The sequence below is a fragment of the Limulus polyphemus genome, unplaced genomic scaffold (assembly GCF_000517525.1).
Source record: "Limulus polyphemus unplaced genomic scaffold, Limulus_polyphemus-2.1.2 Scaffold1478, whole genome shotgun sequence".
Classification (NCBI taxonomy): domain Eukaryota; kingdom Metazoa; phylum Arthropoda; class Merostomata; order Xiphosura; family Limulidae; genus Limulus; species Limulus polyphemus.
The window spans coordinates 196014-212309 of record NW_013667088.1 but is presented as its reverse complement, the minus strand read 5'-3'; the positions used below and the strand labels follow the sequence as shown (position 1 = coordinate 212309).

Genomic DNA, 16296 nt, shown 5'->3' with positions numbered 1-16296 from the left:
GGAACCTCATTGTAGTTAGAACTTGGTCATAAATACAACCTTCCTATGTCTGTTGAAATACTGCATTAAAAAAGCAAACAAAGAAAAACTTTTCAAAAAGGAAGTAAATGTAGGGATATATAATAGCAATCTTTCAAAAACAATGCAAACAAGATGGTTGGGATAGCATTTGCATCCCTACATAATAGCACAGGCAAGAATTAACATTTAACAATAGATATAACTATTCAATCACAATTGAGTTTAATTATCATATTTTTGTCTGTTAACACTTTACTACACTATTTGTCTGTGCTATTATATATGGATAATGCAAATGCCATCCCTACTATCTTGTTTGCATTGTTTTTGAATGATTGATATTAGCCATCCCTGCATCTACTTCCTTTTTGATAAGTTTTTTGATTATTTTCACTTGTCTTTAGTTATATGAAAGTTCTTGACCTTCGAACTTCCCATACGCCCAGGAAGAAAGCGCACAACTCGCTAGTAACGAGTCGAGCGCCCTAACCAACTGGCTATGCTAGGCCTTCAATAAGATAGTCTAAGACACTGATTAATTTTTCACAAAGCTTTATAGTTTATTTATTCTAATACATAAATCCTAGGGGAAGATAAGATTTTTAGTCAGTCTGATTCCACCAAACCATCTTTTATTTACTCAATACAGCCGCATCTTAATTTAAATCAGAAATTTTCTATTTAGTAATATTTAACCAAATTTTTAAAAATATAAGCGATTGTCTAACTTTGGTTTGCTATTGATTACTGTATAATTCCTATACACGTATAACTATATGTGTGTAACCTGGAAACAAATGTATGCGTGGTTCAACACAATAGCAATCTTAATTTTAAAATGTAGTGATAAAAAAGAGCGATATACATGCGTCGCATAGGCAAATTTAAATACAAAACCTTTACCTTTAAAACCTTTGTATTTAAAAATGATCGCACCAACGATCGAAATGTGGTGCCTATATAAACAAAATGTCTTAAGTACCGTAAAAACTGTAAATTGTAAAAAAAATACTTACAATCAGTAAGTAAACTGAAAAGAAACTATTCATTTCAGTATTTTTGTTGTATATAATTTAATGAACCTGCATGGGATTAATTTACATATTCTTCAACTACATATACTTCTTAGAAGAAAAAAAAACGTTACCTCTCTATAAAACCGATTAACTGTATACAATGTACGAAAATGTTCACAACTCTGTTTCAGTTCTCAATAACGTTACACTCACAACAACAGTTTCTTACAGTTTTCTCTTTCCATAAACTAGAGAATTATAACTATCATGGGCCGGGCATGGTCTAGAAGAGATTAGCGTGCCTGGACTGTGAATTTGAGGATTCATGGTTTGCGACCTGTTGCAGCAAAAACAGGCTTCGCACTCAGGAGCCGAGGGTGCGTTAGAAAAGTGACGATCAAATCCCACTATTCTGTCAAACAAGAGCAGCCAAAGAGTTGGCAATGTATATACTATTGACAAGCTGTTTTCCCTCTAGTTCCGTGAAAACTGTGTGGCGCGCATCTACGACTGTAGGAGCTTACAAAATATATCTGAAAATACAAGTTTATAAATAAAGAAGTTTTAAAAACTACCGTACAGATACTATTAAGTAACATAGTAACACTAATTAACATGAGCAAATAAGATATACAATATTGTTACGTCTCCGTTTGTTAATTAACTTTCCGTAATTTCGTTCCGACGAAAGTTTAGCGACACAAGTCCTTACTTAATAAAACTGGTTTATTCTTTCCGAATATAACTTTACGATACACTTAATTTCGAACAATCGCGCTAAAACAAACGCTATAACAACGAACGTTAACTTCAACAATACGTCTCTCTCTGACTGCAGTTCAATTACTCATTACCTACACACGCATTATTTGTCACGTTGTCACCCTCTTTTATATACCAGACTACCCTATATCTAGTAAATGCTAGGGCATTCACGAAGGAACAAGATAGTTCTAGAAAGCAGAGGGCGTGAGAATAGTCACGTGATCTCGCTGACGCAGCAATATATATATATATATATTAAGTTTGTGAAACCACAATCTTTCTATTTCAAATTTAATGAAATACGCGAATAAAGATGCAAGATTAACCATATGGTGAAATATTTGTAACCTAGAACTAGTTTCAAGACAAATGTGTTGCAGTTTCAAGATAACAGTGTTGCTGAGATTTGCCTAATCAAAAAAGGTTTTTGGTTTTATTCTTAACATTGTATCCAGTTGAGTCGTCATGGTGTTGTTGAAGTCGTTAACAGCATCGTTTCACAGCTTTTTGAAACACGCTTGGCAATGCTCTATGTGTATTGTGGTTTCGTCTTCGGGTGTTCCTTCATTCGAACCTAGAGACGTGTGTGAAAATTAAAACTTAATGCTGGAAATTTTCATTTCTATGTGTGATTACTCATTGTGCATTGTTTAAACCATTTCCAAAATATATATCGTAAATCTACCAAACTTAACAGCTCAGTGTTCTAAAGATGTGAAATACAAGTAGAATACACGATAAAAACTGCCACAAGTGAGGATCCTTGTTTATAACTTGAATTTGAGATTTTTTTTTATTTTATAAATGTCTTATTTTTATTTTATTCTTATTATGATGAACATCTTTAAAAATAAAATTACACCCTACAAAATAATATCCACGAACTTTAAACATTGTTTATGTTACGACAGTGGAAGTCACGCGACGCTGGGAGCATGCGCGCTGGAGTTTCTAGAAGGATCATGACTTATCGAGAAACCTCGCGAATGTCCGATTGTTTACCAGGCGCCCTCTTTTTTTAGTATATAAGCCCGGCAAATAAAGCCAGCGATAGATAGATTGAAGATATAGAAAATTGAGTCAAGCGAACAGTAGGCACCGTAAGTAAAGTGTGTGAACTACTGTGATTTATAGTGTGTGTTATAAAGGTTAATAAGTTTAAAGTGACTCTGGAAATTCTGTGTATTACAAAGTTGTATCGAGAAAGAATAAACTAGTTTTAATTAAGAAAGGACGTGTATCGCTAAAGTTCCTCGGAAAGAATTTATACCGGAAATTATCAAACGAGCAGATACGTAACAGTTCATACATTGAGTAACATAGGGTTTCGGAGCTGTATATGGCCTAAACTATCAAGCTCTTGAGTAAATAATTTTATTGATTTCATAACACTAAGAATCTTTAGGTAAACCAGGGATCAATAAATTGATATTTTATGTCATTAAGAAAGAAGAACTATATGATATTCAACATTAGATATAATCGATCTATTTAAAAAGTAACTACTATATTCATGTATCATATATTTGGATCTAGTGTTGGTATTAAATAAGTGGAAAAGAGAACTAGAATGACATCAGACATCATCAATATTTCCGATTGGTACTATTAATTTCAGTTGGATTCCCTCAATGTCGAATCCTGTCTGATGACAAAGTGTTGTTTGTATAGTTTCTGTCGTAAATTTTAAATCTGTTTCTTCATTAACTCGTATCTGCTATAATTTGTACCGCTGTTAATAATATGTTTGTTCAGGTACAAGTGTAATATTTTACAATAGTTTGTTACCAAGCTCCAGGGCGGGGTTAAGGCAAAGACCTCGACCTAAGAAACTGGTGATTACCAAAACAGCTATTACAACAACTATATAATAATATTACTATAAATGGATATTTCTTAACAATTTATAGTTTCGTTCTGTAAGAATATTATTGCAGCTATCGTAGCCTACTCACCTTCTTTAAGAAATACAGAGGAGGTGGCGCTGTATCACCATAAAGAGGGTAAATATTTAATGTAGCAATTGAAACATGGATTTGTATAATTAAAGTGGGCAGTAATTCTCACTCCAGCCCAGCCAAGTACATTCTTGTTTTAACTCAAATCATAGTTGTTGTCTGAGTGTGATACGCGCGTGTGTGATTCTATAATAAAAATCACTTAAATATGACTATCCTTACATAGACAAGCCTGGAATTGTTCACAGTATCATTCTCTGTTGCTTGGTATTTTACTGTTAACATTGCTTTAGTTAAACTTCCCACACTAAGAATTTCTATTGAATTAGTTTTAGGTTACACACTACCAAAAAGTCATGATATATAATTTTGGATCTTTTTCAAAATTCTTAACTTGGTATCATTATTACTGTATATAATTCGATAAACTGGTGTATATCAAATGAGGATAAACATTAAATTGGTAGTTGAGTTAACTTGGTCAGAATATAATTGTTGGGTTCATTTCAGTAAATTCTTAATTTTAAATTATCAGTTTATAGAAGTTGTCAATTCGATCTTCTTTTTATAATTAGATGCCCTAATCATACTGGCTATTTGAAGTATTAAATTGGACAACTCAATGTTAGATAATGGCTGAGGGTTAATGGCACTTTGTAAAAACTTTGTTAAATGTCTTGTGTCGTCCTTGAAATTACTTCCCCCACCATCGATCTTGCTCAGTTCAGGGCCATGATTAGACACTATTGCTAGCCACCACAATCCTATTGTAACAAACTTCGATTACACACTATTGCCAGCCACCACAAGTCCTATTATAACAAACTTCGATTATACTCTATTGCCAGCCACCACAAGTCCTATTGTAAAAAACTTCGATTACACACTATTGCCAGCCACCGCAAGTCCTATTATAACATAATAGGACTTGTGGTGGCTGGCAATAGTGTGTAATCGAAGTTTAACAAACTTCGATTATACTCTATTGCCAGCCATCATAAGTCCTATTATAACAAACTTCGATTGTACTCTATTGCCAGCCACCACAAATTCTATTGTGATAAACTTCTACGAAGAACAGCGAGATCAATCCCAGACTTAACATTTTGACAAACCTTCAATAGACCCACCCCACGTTAAGAAAACCAAAGTCACACAATTCCGTTGGAACTATACTGGGAAACTTGACACATACATATTCGAATGGAATTCTTGTGATTCAGTTTTTTATGGTCATTTATCTCATTAAAACAACTGTTGATTTAAACAAGTCACTAGAAGGTTATGATTTTATTTATTTATTTTTTTGGCATGTAAGTCTTCATAAACTTCCAAATTTTGTTTATAATTTTGTGAACTGTACAATGAGATATGGCCAACTTCATCTAAATGGTTTTTTGTGTCTGAGAATTCTTTTTCGTAACCATAACTTCAACTTTTCGGATGATGGCGTTGTTCCAGATTGATTTGAGGTGTTATTTTGGAGCTCGCTCTAATCCTAAACGCTTTACTGTACGAAATTTTCTTGGGGAACACTGAAAACTTCCTTCTCCGACATTTTGTGTTATTTTGCCCTACATTCGTTTAACAACCTCGCTGTTCGAATATCCTTTCCCGGAAAGAGCCGTGACATAAGGCTTTAACAAAAAAGTATATCCTGTCGAGTGGTGGGAATTCATCAGGATCCAAATGCATGGCTGTTAAAATATCGCTCATGACGCTACGGTTAACATCTGTGGTAACATGCCATTACATTAGCGTTATGCAAGTCATTCTTTTAAATTGCCAGAAAATGCTTTAATGATTGTCTTTCGAAAAATTTGGTTCCAAACTTCTTTGGACCCCATTAACAATATTCTTGCTCATTTTTGATGAAATTATTTCTTTATATTTTGTATATCTTTCCATGTGAACCCGTTAAAGATATTTATTACATCTTGGTGCATCGCATAAAATGCTTACAATTCGTATAATCGCTAATATTCAAGAAATTATATAAGCATCTTCCTAATTCCATGTTAACTATCGGACCTGTGTTAGCTTCGGCACTTGGAATTAAACTTGACAACTAATATTTCAATATGATAATAAAAGAGTTAAAGCTAACTTATAGTTGCCCTCTCCTAGTCTTCTTATGATTCACCTGAAAGGTATTCCGTAAAATTATCACGAATGGTGACTATATATAATAGTTTCAAGTTAAAATTTATAAATCTCAGAAATGTATACTAAGACAAATTATCCTATCATTGAAAAAAGGGATAAAAAATATATCAATATGATTAAATTTATATTACCGTGCAGAATATATACAGTGCTCTGACATGTGAATGTGAGCACTTTTAAAATCATTGGTATTGTTCAAAATACCCTTAATACTTCCACACCCGTGATATATACACAATTCTACTGAACATGATCCTTTTCGAACATGGAAAAGGCGAAAATAACCAGGTACTAATGGGTCTTTTTTCAGGTCAGATTGGTGTTTGTGTTGTATTGTAGATTGATATCATCAGTATAAACTCTATAGAAAGACTGCTAATCTTATTATTCTAGGACATGTAATACATACACAGCCTATCACAAATAGCCGTATTCTCGACATGTATCGTATTCTATTTTTGTTCAGGTCTTACTTACTCAGAAAAGATGCCTTATAGCAGAAGTACAAATATAAGTGGGTCAGCTGCCCTCTGGCTCAGGAACCCATCTGACTCAACTCGTGATAGATTCACTTGTGAGATATAGAAAATTAATACTTCTTGTGCACAGGGGGTTCTTCTGATGATATCCAGTCCCAACTCGCACAATTTCATTTGTAAGATAAATAACATTATGACTTTTGGGACCAAGGGGCTCGACTGGTGACACATAATTGCAGCTCGTGAAAGGCCTACCTGTAAACATGGCCGTTCACTACTTGTGTTGTCCACATAGTGCATTATACTGAATAATTTTATATGTACCTCGGTCACCAAAGGTGGACGGAGGTTATGTTTTCAGTCCTGTATGTGTATGTGTTTGTTAGCAAGATTTCTCGAATACGGCTGAATAGACTTAGACGAAAGTTGGTATACATTTGAACTATGACCCAACTTACAAGTGATTAGTTTGTGGAGGGCCAAAGTCACGAAAATCCAAAAAATCCCTTTCCGTTAATATGGGGACCGATTTTTCACACTATTGTTGCTCTATAAATCGGTCAAAAATCATCATATTTTGATAAAACTTGGTGGACATATGTAGAATATCATTCCTCATTGTCCTGCCAAAAGTGGTCAGTGTCCGTTGATAACGGCGGGCATACGGATAGATATTCTTATTTTATGAGAGCCGAATATGATCAACGCTACGTGGCGGAGGTATGCGCTCTGCTGAGTGTCCCTCTAGTTACTTCTTGTTTTAACACTCAGTATAAAGAACTGACCAAAAATATTGGTGAAATCGTCAATTAGTTTGTGTATAACACAGATGATTGGTTGTTTGAGATTTATGGGCAAAGCACCACGACCATCTGCGTCAAAAAACTCGGTAAAATACACAGAGACCCTCGCAGTAATTAGTGGAATTAATTGAAGTATCGACGGTATTTTTGTTTACTTTTTTTTTTTTGAATGGCACTTATAATGTTAGATATTCCCTAACCATTAAAATCATGGATTTACAAGCAACTTGATGCATAAAAACTCAGTAAAACTATGTTTAAAAAGCTGATAAGTTATGGGCATTCCCCATTGATTATTCTAGGGTTGAGAACTTTATTGCAAATAAATTACTCACGTAGAATTACATTAAAATATTAACACTGGAAACACTTACGAAAAATCATTTTATTCCAAATTTGTATTATCAGAAGAAACGAATAAAACTTAAATATCTGATGATAAAAATAATATCTGTGTCAGTGGAAAATGCTTCGTTAGGTATTGCTCTTACTTTTCGATTTATTCTTACTTATTCTTTTCAACTCTTAATTTTAAAGAGTTGAATTGTCTATTTTTACTCTGTAATAGATGTATTGTCTATCTGTACGTAATCGTAGGTTAAAAATTATCATGCAGTGTGTGTCGTCTACATATCTATTCTTCAGACCGAAAGCGATATTATTTACCTGTTTGTGATCGTTAGATTGAAATCATGCATCCATATAGTATAAGGTGATATTTCGTCTGTATATCAGGTCTTTAGACAGAAATTTTCTTTATCCGTTTGGAATTGTTAGACTGGAATCATACAGTGTGTCTCATTTATATATCTGATCTTTAGACCGAAAACAGTGTTGTTTATCTGTTTGGAATCGTTAGACTAGAATCATACAGTGTGCGTCGTCTATATATCTGATCTTTAGACCGAAAACAGTGCTGTTTAACTGTTTGTGATCGTTAGATTGAAGTCATGTAGTATGTCTCATCTATATATCTGATCTTTAGACCGAAAACAGTGTTGTTTATCTGTTTGTGATCGTTGGATTGAAGTCATGTAGTATGTGTCGTCTATATATCTGATCTTTTGATCGATAACAGTGTTGTTTATCTGTTTGTGATCGTTGGATTGAAGTCATGTAGTATGTGTCGTCTATATATCTGATCTTTAGACCGAAAACAGTGCTGTTTAACTGTTTGTGATCGTTGGATTGAAGTCATGTAGTATGTGTCGTTTATATATCTGATCTTTAGATCGATAACAGTGTTGTTTATTTGTTTGTGATCGTTGGATTGAAGTCATGTAGTATGTGTCGTCTATATATCTGATCTTTAGATTGATAACAGTGTTGTTTATCTGTTTGTGATCGTTAGATTGAGGTCATGTAGTATGTGTCGTCTATATATCTGATCTTTAGATCGATAACAGTGTTGTTTATCTGTTTGGAATCGTTAGACTAGAATCGTATAGTGTGCGTCGTCTACATATCTGATCTTAAGATTGAAATCAGTGTTATCCATCTGTTCATAAACATTAGATTGAAATCAAAACATTGTCTACCCGAACTTCATTGTTTAAACTGAAATTATTACGTTGTCTCACTGTGTTAGAACCAATGCGTTGCATGTTTAGGATAAGCGCAATGTTTGAATGACATTATTATCGTAAACTCCAATGCTTTAGTTATGCGGGACTGATACTTGAGTACGTATATTGTATTGTCTGTCTGAGTGACACTGTCAGCTTTTAGACTTCCAAAACGTTAGTAATAAAATAGAAACTATTGTTTTGTCTATTTGGAGGTTAATGTTGTGTACTTGGCCAGTATGTTGTCATTCTGGGTATCAATCCAGAATGACAACATACTGGCCAAGTACACAACATCCAGAATGACAACATACTGGCCAAGTACACAACACTGATATAGTACGATAGTAAAACCCATTATGACAACACATAGGTTAAGTATAACATTAATGTACAGGTTAGGTATAACGTTCACATACTGTATAACGAAATATCAATTCAAAGTACAACGTTAATGTACAGGTTAAGTATAACATTAATGTCTAGGATGACAACATACCAATTCAAAGTATAATATTAATGTACGGGTTAAATATAACATTAACATTTAGTATGACGACATATCAAGTCAAACTAAAACATTAGCATCCAGAATGACAACATACTAGCCAAGTACACAACATTGATACCCAGAATGACAACATACTGGCCAGGTACACAACAATGATATCCAGAATGGCAAATACTGGCCAAGTACACAACATTGATACCCAGAATGGCAAATACTGGCCAAGTACACAACATTGATACCCAGAATGACAACATACTGGCCAAGTACACAACATTAGCGAAACCAAAATGTTGTCATACTGGACGTGAATGCTAGATGTATCTGGACGTCAGTGTTTAAGGTAAGAACTAGAATGTTGCCTGTATGGACGCCAATATTAAGGTAAGAACTAGAATGTTGCCTGTATGGACGCCAATATTAAGGTAAGAAATAATGTACTGCTTATCAATACGTCAGCACTAGTGGTAAGAATTTATAGTTTGTGCATATACTAATCTAAGAAAACTTCTTTGACTAAAATCTAAAACTTCTTAAATATAAAGTAATAGTATGTAGCTAAAACGAGTTTCAATGATGTCATAAATACATATTTTGTTTGTGGGCATCAAGTTTTATGTGCAAATATCAAATAAAATTCTGAAAGTACTTGCCTCATATTAAATCACTCTTTCTTTTTAGGTTTCTCGTCAGTCACAATTTGAGAATAATCTACCTGTAAGCCTTTCTTTCTAAGAACAGGATAACCAATCATATGCGCCCCTTTAAACACATTTATATCTCGTAGTGAAAAATACTCAGAAGGTACTTTCCTACTGTGTCCAATCACACTATTATATTCGAAGATCAACCATAATTATTTAATGGTATTATTTAAATAACGTGCCCCTTGTCTTCTAAAAAATTCTAACTTATTTACATGAAGATTAGTAGTAAACATATGTTCAAAATACCTTCCATTTACTGAAGAACTTTTGTTGGACCCGAACACTTCACAAACAACTTACAATATAATAAGTTTATGGTTTCTTCTTTAAGAACATTCGAAGACTTGACATGTTGGGGAGTTGTGGCGATTTGTTTGAGCAAGACGGTTACTGAGCGGTTCTGAGCAGTTTCATTATTTCCAACAGGATCGTCCACTAATAACAGCTAAAGCTTATATGTTCTATGGTCTTGATCTTCTACTAGCAATATGGATAACTATTGCACCGCAGACTTTGATTTACCAAAATAACAGATTTCTGCATATAAACTTTCCTATCTCATTCTTTTAGTAACAACAGTAATCGCTAGTATGATCACATTAGCTATTCTATCTCCATTTATTTAATAATAACAACTGCAGCAGATTTATTTACGTTAAATCTTTCCCACAGTTTTAGACTAGAAATAGACGTAGTACGTTTGGTTATATGAGCTGCTCTATCCCAATTTTCATCAGTAATAACGACAGTAAATTAAACGTGAAGTACTTTACTAGTTATTATCATAAATTACTATTTGAATTGCCCACCGTATTCTTCCTGTATAGTAGGAACTACCACAAGTTCAATTACATTAACTGTTACAAATCGTTTTCCTGCTAGATAATTCCATGGCAGTTGCTACTAGGTCTTCCATTATAGTGATGCTCAAAATTTGTTTTCCAGCCAATGATAAATAGGTCACAAAATCTTAGATATATATAAGTTATTCTGCTTTGGTATTTCTTGACATTCAGAACCTATAGTAACATTTTAATATACGGGGTGGGCCATAACAAATCCCCAAGAAAAGGAAAATGAAACTATAAGTAACACAACAAATCCTTTTTCGTGATTAATGTATATTTTCATGATCCCTAAATCGTTCTGCCCATATCAAATTTAATGCTCAAAGTGTCCATTGTTACCATCGTTGATAATAGAAGACACTAAATATTTAAAGTGTCCATTGTTATCACCGGTGGTAATGGAGGATACTGAATATTTAAAGTGCCCATTGTTATCACCGTTGATAATGGAAGACACTGAATATTTAAAGTGTCCATTGTTATCACCGTTGATAATGGAAGACACTGAATATTTAAAGTGTCCATTGTTATCACCATTGATAATGGAGGATACTGAATATTTAAATTGTCCATTGTTATCACCGTTGATAATGGAAGACACTGAATATTTAAAGTGTCCATTATTATCACCGTTGATAATGGAGAATACTGAATATTTAAAGTATCCATTGTTATCACCATTGATAATGGAGGATACTGAATATTTAAATTGTCCATTGTTATCACCGTTGATAATGGAAGACACCGAATATTTAAAGTATCCATTGTTATCACCGTTGATAATGGAGGATACTGAATATTCAAAGTGTCCATTATCATCACCGTTGATAATGGAGAATACTGAATATTTAAAGTATCCATTGTTATCACCGTTGATAATGGAAGACACTGAATATTTAAAGTGTCCATTGTTATCACCGTTGATAATGGAGGATACTGAATATTTAAATTGTCCATTGTTATCACCGTTGATAATGGAAGACACTGAATATTTAAAGTATCCATTGTTATCACCGTTGATAATGGAAGACACCGAATATTTAAAGTATCCATTGTTATCACCGTTGATAATGGAGGATACTGAATATTTAAATTGTCCATTGTTATCACCGTTGATAATGGAGGATACTGAATATTTAAAGTGTCCATTATTATCACCGTTGATAATGGAGAATACTGAATATTTAAAGTGTCCATTATTATCACCGTTGATAATGGAGAATACTGAATATCTGTACCTGATCCAGTTACCATTCAAGTAGAGCATAATTAAAAAGAAAGTTTGTGGTGTTACTTGTAGTTTCATATTTCTTTACTAGGGAAGTACTTCACTATGGCCCACTCTATAATATTCGAAGTTTCGAAACACAATTTCTCATGACTAACTTCCCCCCAGTGAATGAAATTCTATGATTAGTAGAATATAGAAGTTTTATATGATACATTTTATCGCGAGAAGGCCACTGAGAGATTACCACTGTTGTATATACGTATAGAGAATTATCAGTACCCTCCTACCCGTTTTACTGCATCATGCAGCAAGTGTTTCAAATGGAACAGACTTCTAGATTACTCTAATATCAATACTGCTTAACCAAACATCATTGTGTAGAAAAAATATTGACGTAATTTCCACAAAATAGTGTGATATGTTACGAAAGAATGTCTGTGGGGATAGATGTGTCCTACCTATGTTTTTATCTCGGAAATTTTTAGAGAAGCGTTGAATTTTCTGGTAGGATAAAAGTGGTCATATAACAGTTCAAACTGTTGGCTCGTTCACATGAAAGTCTGTAATTTGATTTAAGGATCGTACTTCCGTTTTAGAGTTTCATTCAGAAAGCCGATCCAACGACATGGATTTCACTAACGTGTTGAGAGTGTTTGTTGAATCCACTTGTGAATCATCTTCGATCTTGATGCAGGGACATGTTCCAATAACCAATTCCCTTGAAAGGTCTTGACTCTCACTCATTGATACGTCTGTAATAGTAGGGGTGGTCGTGTCTAATGAATGACGTAATGTTACACGCTTCTTTAACCTCTGACACAGGTCTGAATTTCCTCGCTGCATGGACCGCCCAAAGCTTTTCGAAATTGGAGTATTTGGTTCACTAGCTTGTTTATCTACGAGAATTGATTTGGGTTTAGGTAGAGCTGTTGGTGTGGGACTGGTTTGGGTTGTGTTTGGTTGGACAGACGTTTGACTTGCCATGGTGTTCCTTCGTTGTCGGTCTTCAAGAAATATATCCATCAGCTTATCTATCTTCGCTTCTATATGTTCTACCTAAAAAAATAAAGAAAACAACTTAAGAATAAAAGCTGATTCTTGAAAAATATTTATTATCTGTATCAAATGGTCAAGTTTTATTTCTAAATGAGCCACTTGAGAAAAGGAGAGATTAGTTTAAGATATGTACATCAGCTTGACTAACTGCATATATACTCGCTCTTACTAATAAAATAATAAAACTTATTTAACAGTTGGTCTAATTTTATATTTAAATCCCTTACATTAAAAAAAGAAAATAGTGAAACACACGTAGCAGTTATTTCAGTTTAAATTTACATTCTCTACTTGAAGCAAAAATAAACAACAAACCAATTTTAATTGTTATTTTATCCTCCATCCGAAAAAAGACAGTAAAACATATGTAACTGTTGTTCCAGTTTTATGTTTACAGCTTTTACCTGAAACAAAAACAGACAATAAAACATATGTGTCTGTTTTTGTTTCAGGTAAAAGCTGTAAACATAAAACTGGAACAACAGTTTACTTAATTACAAACAAACAAACTCTCTCTTTTTTTACCTAGAGTTACAATAAATGTCTTATTCTTCTTTTATGAGATAGAGAATGTAAATATTAAACTCGAACAAATGTTATATGCATTTTATTTATCTGTTTTTGTTTCAAGTAGAGGTTGTATATATAAAGCTGTGACAACAGTTACAGATGCTTTATTGTCTGTTTTTGTTTCAGGTAAAAGCTGTAAACATAAAACTGCAACAACAGTTACATATGCTTTATTCGCTAGAATCCGGGTTTCAATACCCGTGGTGGGCAGAGCACAGATAGCCCATTGTGTAGCTTTGTTGTAAGTCTGCAGACATACCGCTGTGCCACGGGGGGGGGGGACGAAAAGAGAGAGAGAGAAAGTTAGTGAGAAAACTAAAACGTCTTACGGCGTTCAATATTTGATTTCGGTATCCTCTACCTTAAGAAGGAAGCATGAAACGTGCTACAACTATTGTTCGGGTTTTTAGCCCGGCATGGCCAGGTGGTTAGGGTGCTCGACTTCCAATATGAGGGTCGCGGGTTCGAATCCCCGTCCCACCAAACATGCTCGCCCTTTCAGCCGTGGGGGCGTTATAATGTGACGGTCAATCCCACTATTCGTTGGTAAAAGAGTAGCCCAAGAGTTGGCGGTGGATGGTGATGACTAGCTGCCTTCCCTCTAGTCTTACACTGCTAAATTAGGGACGGCTAGCGCAGATAGCCCTCGTGTAGCTTTGCGCGAAATCCAAAAACAAACAAACAAACAATCGGGTTTCTAATTTGCACCGTGTTAAAATTAAAAAAAAAACGAAAATAAAACATTTGTAACAGCTGATTCAAATTCTTATTTCCGTAATACTTAAATGAGAAGTAGAGTACAAGTCTGAAATATCTGTTTCTGTTGGTCTAGTTTCACATACACATTTTCTGAGAGAAGGAAAGTATAGAATATATGTGAAACTAGACCAACAGAAACTGGTACTCAATACAAAAAAAAAGTAGAAAACTTCTGAGTTATGAATGATTAATTAATAACGAGGTTTCAACTTAAAAGAAATAACATATTCCTATGAGCTGATTCAGTTTCATAAATATAAATGGTAACAAAATATTGCGTTATTATTAAGGTTTATTTTTACATTTTCAAAATAAAACGAGAAAAGAGCATCCCCCCCCCCTCTGTTTGCTAATGATATACATCCTCACACTAGAAATAGTGAAATTAAAAATGAGCACTTGTTAGTAACGATCAGGATTACGGATTTTCTAAGACATTGTTCTCGACAACTTTTTTTGTCTCTTTATCAAAAACAAGTCCTCTACAGGCTCAGCTGTAGTAAGCACAGCACATATAACCCATTGTGTAACTTTGTGCTTAACATCAACCAAACCAAAACAATGTTTTGAAGTACGACAAACAGCACTATAGAGATTTGATAATAAATTTGTATTTTAGGCTATTATTCAGAATAATCCACTTGACTTGTTCAGTTTGAATTATTTGAAAACACACTAAAAATAAACTATGTCCGAATAGGATGATATCCGAAAACAAAATCATGTAAAAATCATTATGACAAGAATACTGTCTATAACTAGTTCTGGTTCTATTCACGTTATTTTAATATAGTTTTTAACTAATGTCCCCAAAAACTGCTTACAGTTCACAAAGAGCAACATAAGACTTTAGCATTTTATAAAACCTTTACAAAACAAATGAGCTCTCAGTGAACTAAATAAATCACCAAATAAAACTGTTACTCGCAGTTTCCAGTTTTCCAAGTTTTTGTATTCTTTTAAAAGATTGTTTCCCCCAAAAAATCTGTATGTTCCACCACTGGGATACTTTAGGACTTTGTATAAGTTAAACGTCATGTGTTTTTTTGTTTTTTTTAAACCGTACAAAAAATATATTGCAGTTTGTTTAGGGTCAAACAGCAGATTAACTGGGTTGTATTGAACTCTTAGTAGGAATCAACTATTTGTATTTATGTTTCCCAAAATTTGTTCTTTAACAGCAATATCAATTACTTACGATATACTTGTGATGATCCGATATCAATAGTTATTATGGTTAGTTGCCTAAACGATCACTTAAGTCTATATTTAATTAGTTATTAATTTCTTATGATATACGTTTTAGTTGCTAATTTGCTGCTGTTTACATGGGAAACCCGAGGAGGACTGTTTGTGGTGGTAGGAGACAGACTCTCTGTCTTGTTTTTATAAAGAAAGTTGTGTTATACTTGAATTCAGGGGAATAACTAGCTATGAGGACACGAGATCATATCCTTGGTTGTTTTTGGGCTTCCTTCAAACACCAGTGGCGTAGCAAGAGGGGGCAAGGGGGCGGTCGCTCCTGGGCGCAGGTGTGAAGGGGCACAAAATTTCCTCTGGCCTATAATGCCTATTAACTAATAAGTAAATTACACTATTCCATCATTCATCTGTAGATCAAATACAAGTCCTAGAGTACAACGTACAATTAAGTGTATGTTCAACAAAAAGAAAATACGAGATTGATGTAATCTATTAACTAGTGTGCAAGATTGGCAATATATGCAACAGGCAAGGTCTAGATCTAAATCTAGTAAACATTATAGGTCCATCATCATACAAATTGTAGCCTATATTATAGGCATACTTAGACCTATACTAACTATTAAACAACGCATTGCACT

The 16296-nt window shown here is 33.9% G+C and overlaps 1 protein-coding gene across 1 annotated transcript in view; it reads right to left on the bottom strand.

The window, feature by feature from the left end:
* Positions 1-12573: 12573 nt before the first annotated feature.
* LOC106463770 (potassium voltage-gated channel subfamily KQT member 1-like) overlaps positions 12574-16296 on the bottom strand; it is a 93758-nt gene continuing 90035 nt past the window's right edge. The window contains exon 13 of the mRNA XM_013923836.2: positions 12574-13123. Within this exon, the coding sequence (XP_013779290.2) occupies positions 12668-13123 (456 nt within the window). The 3' untranslated portion in view covers positions 12574-12667. The remainder of the gene's footprint in view (positions 13124-16296) is intronic.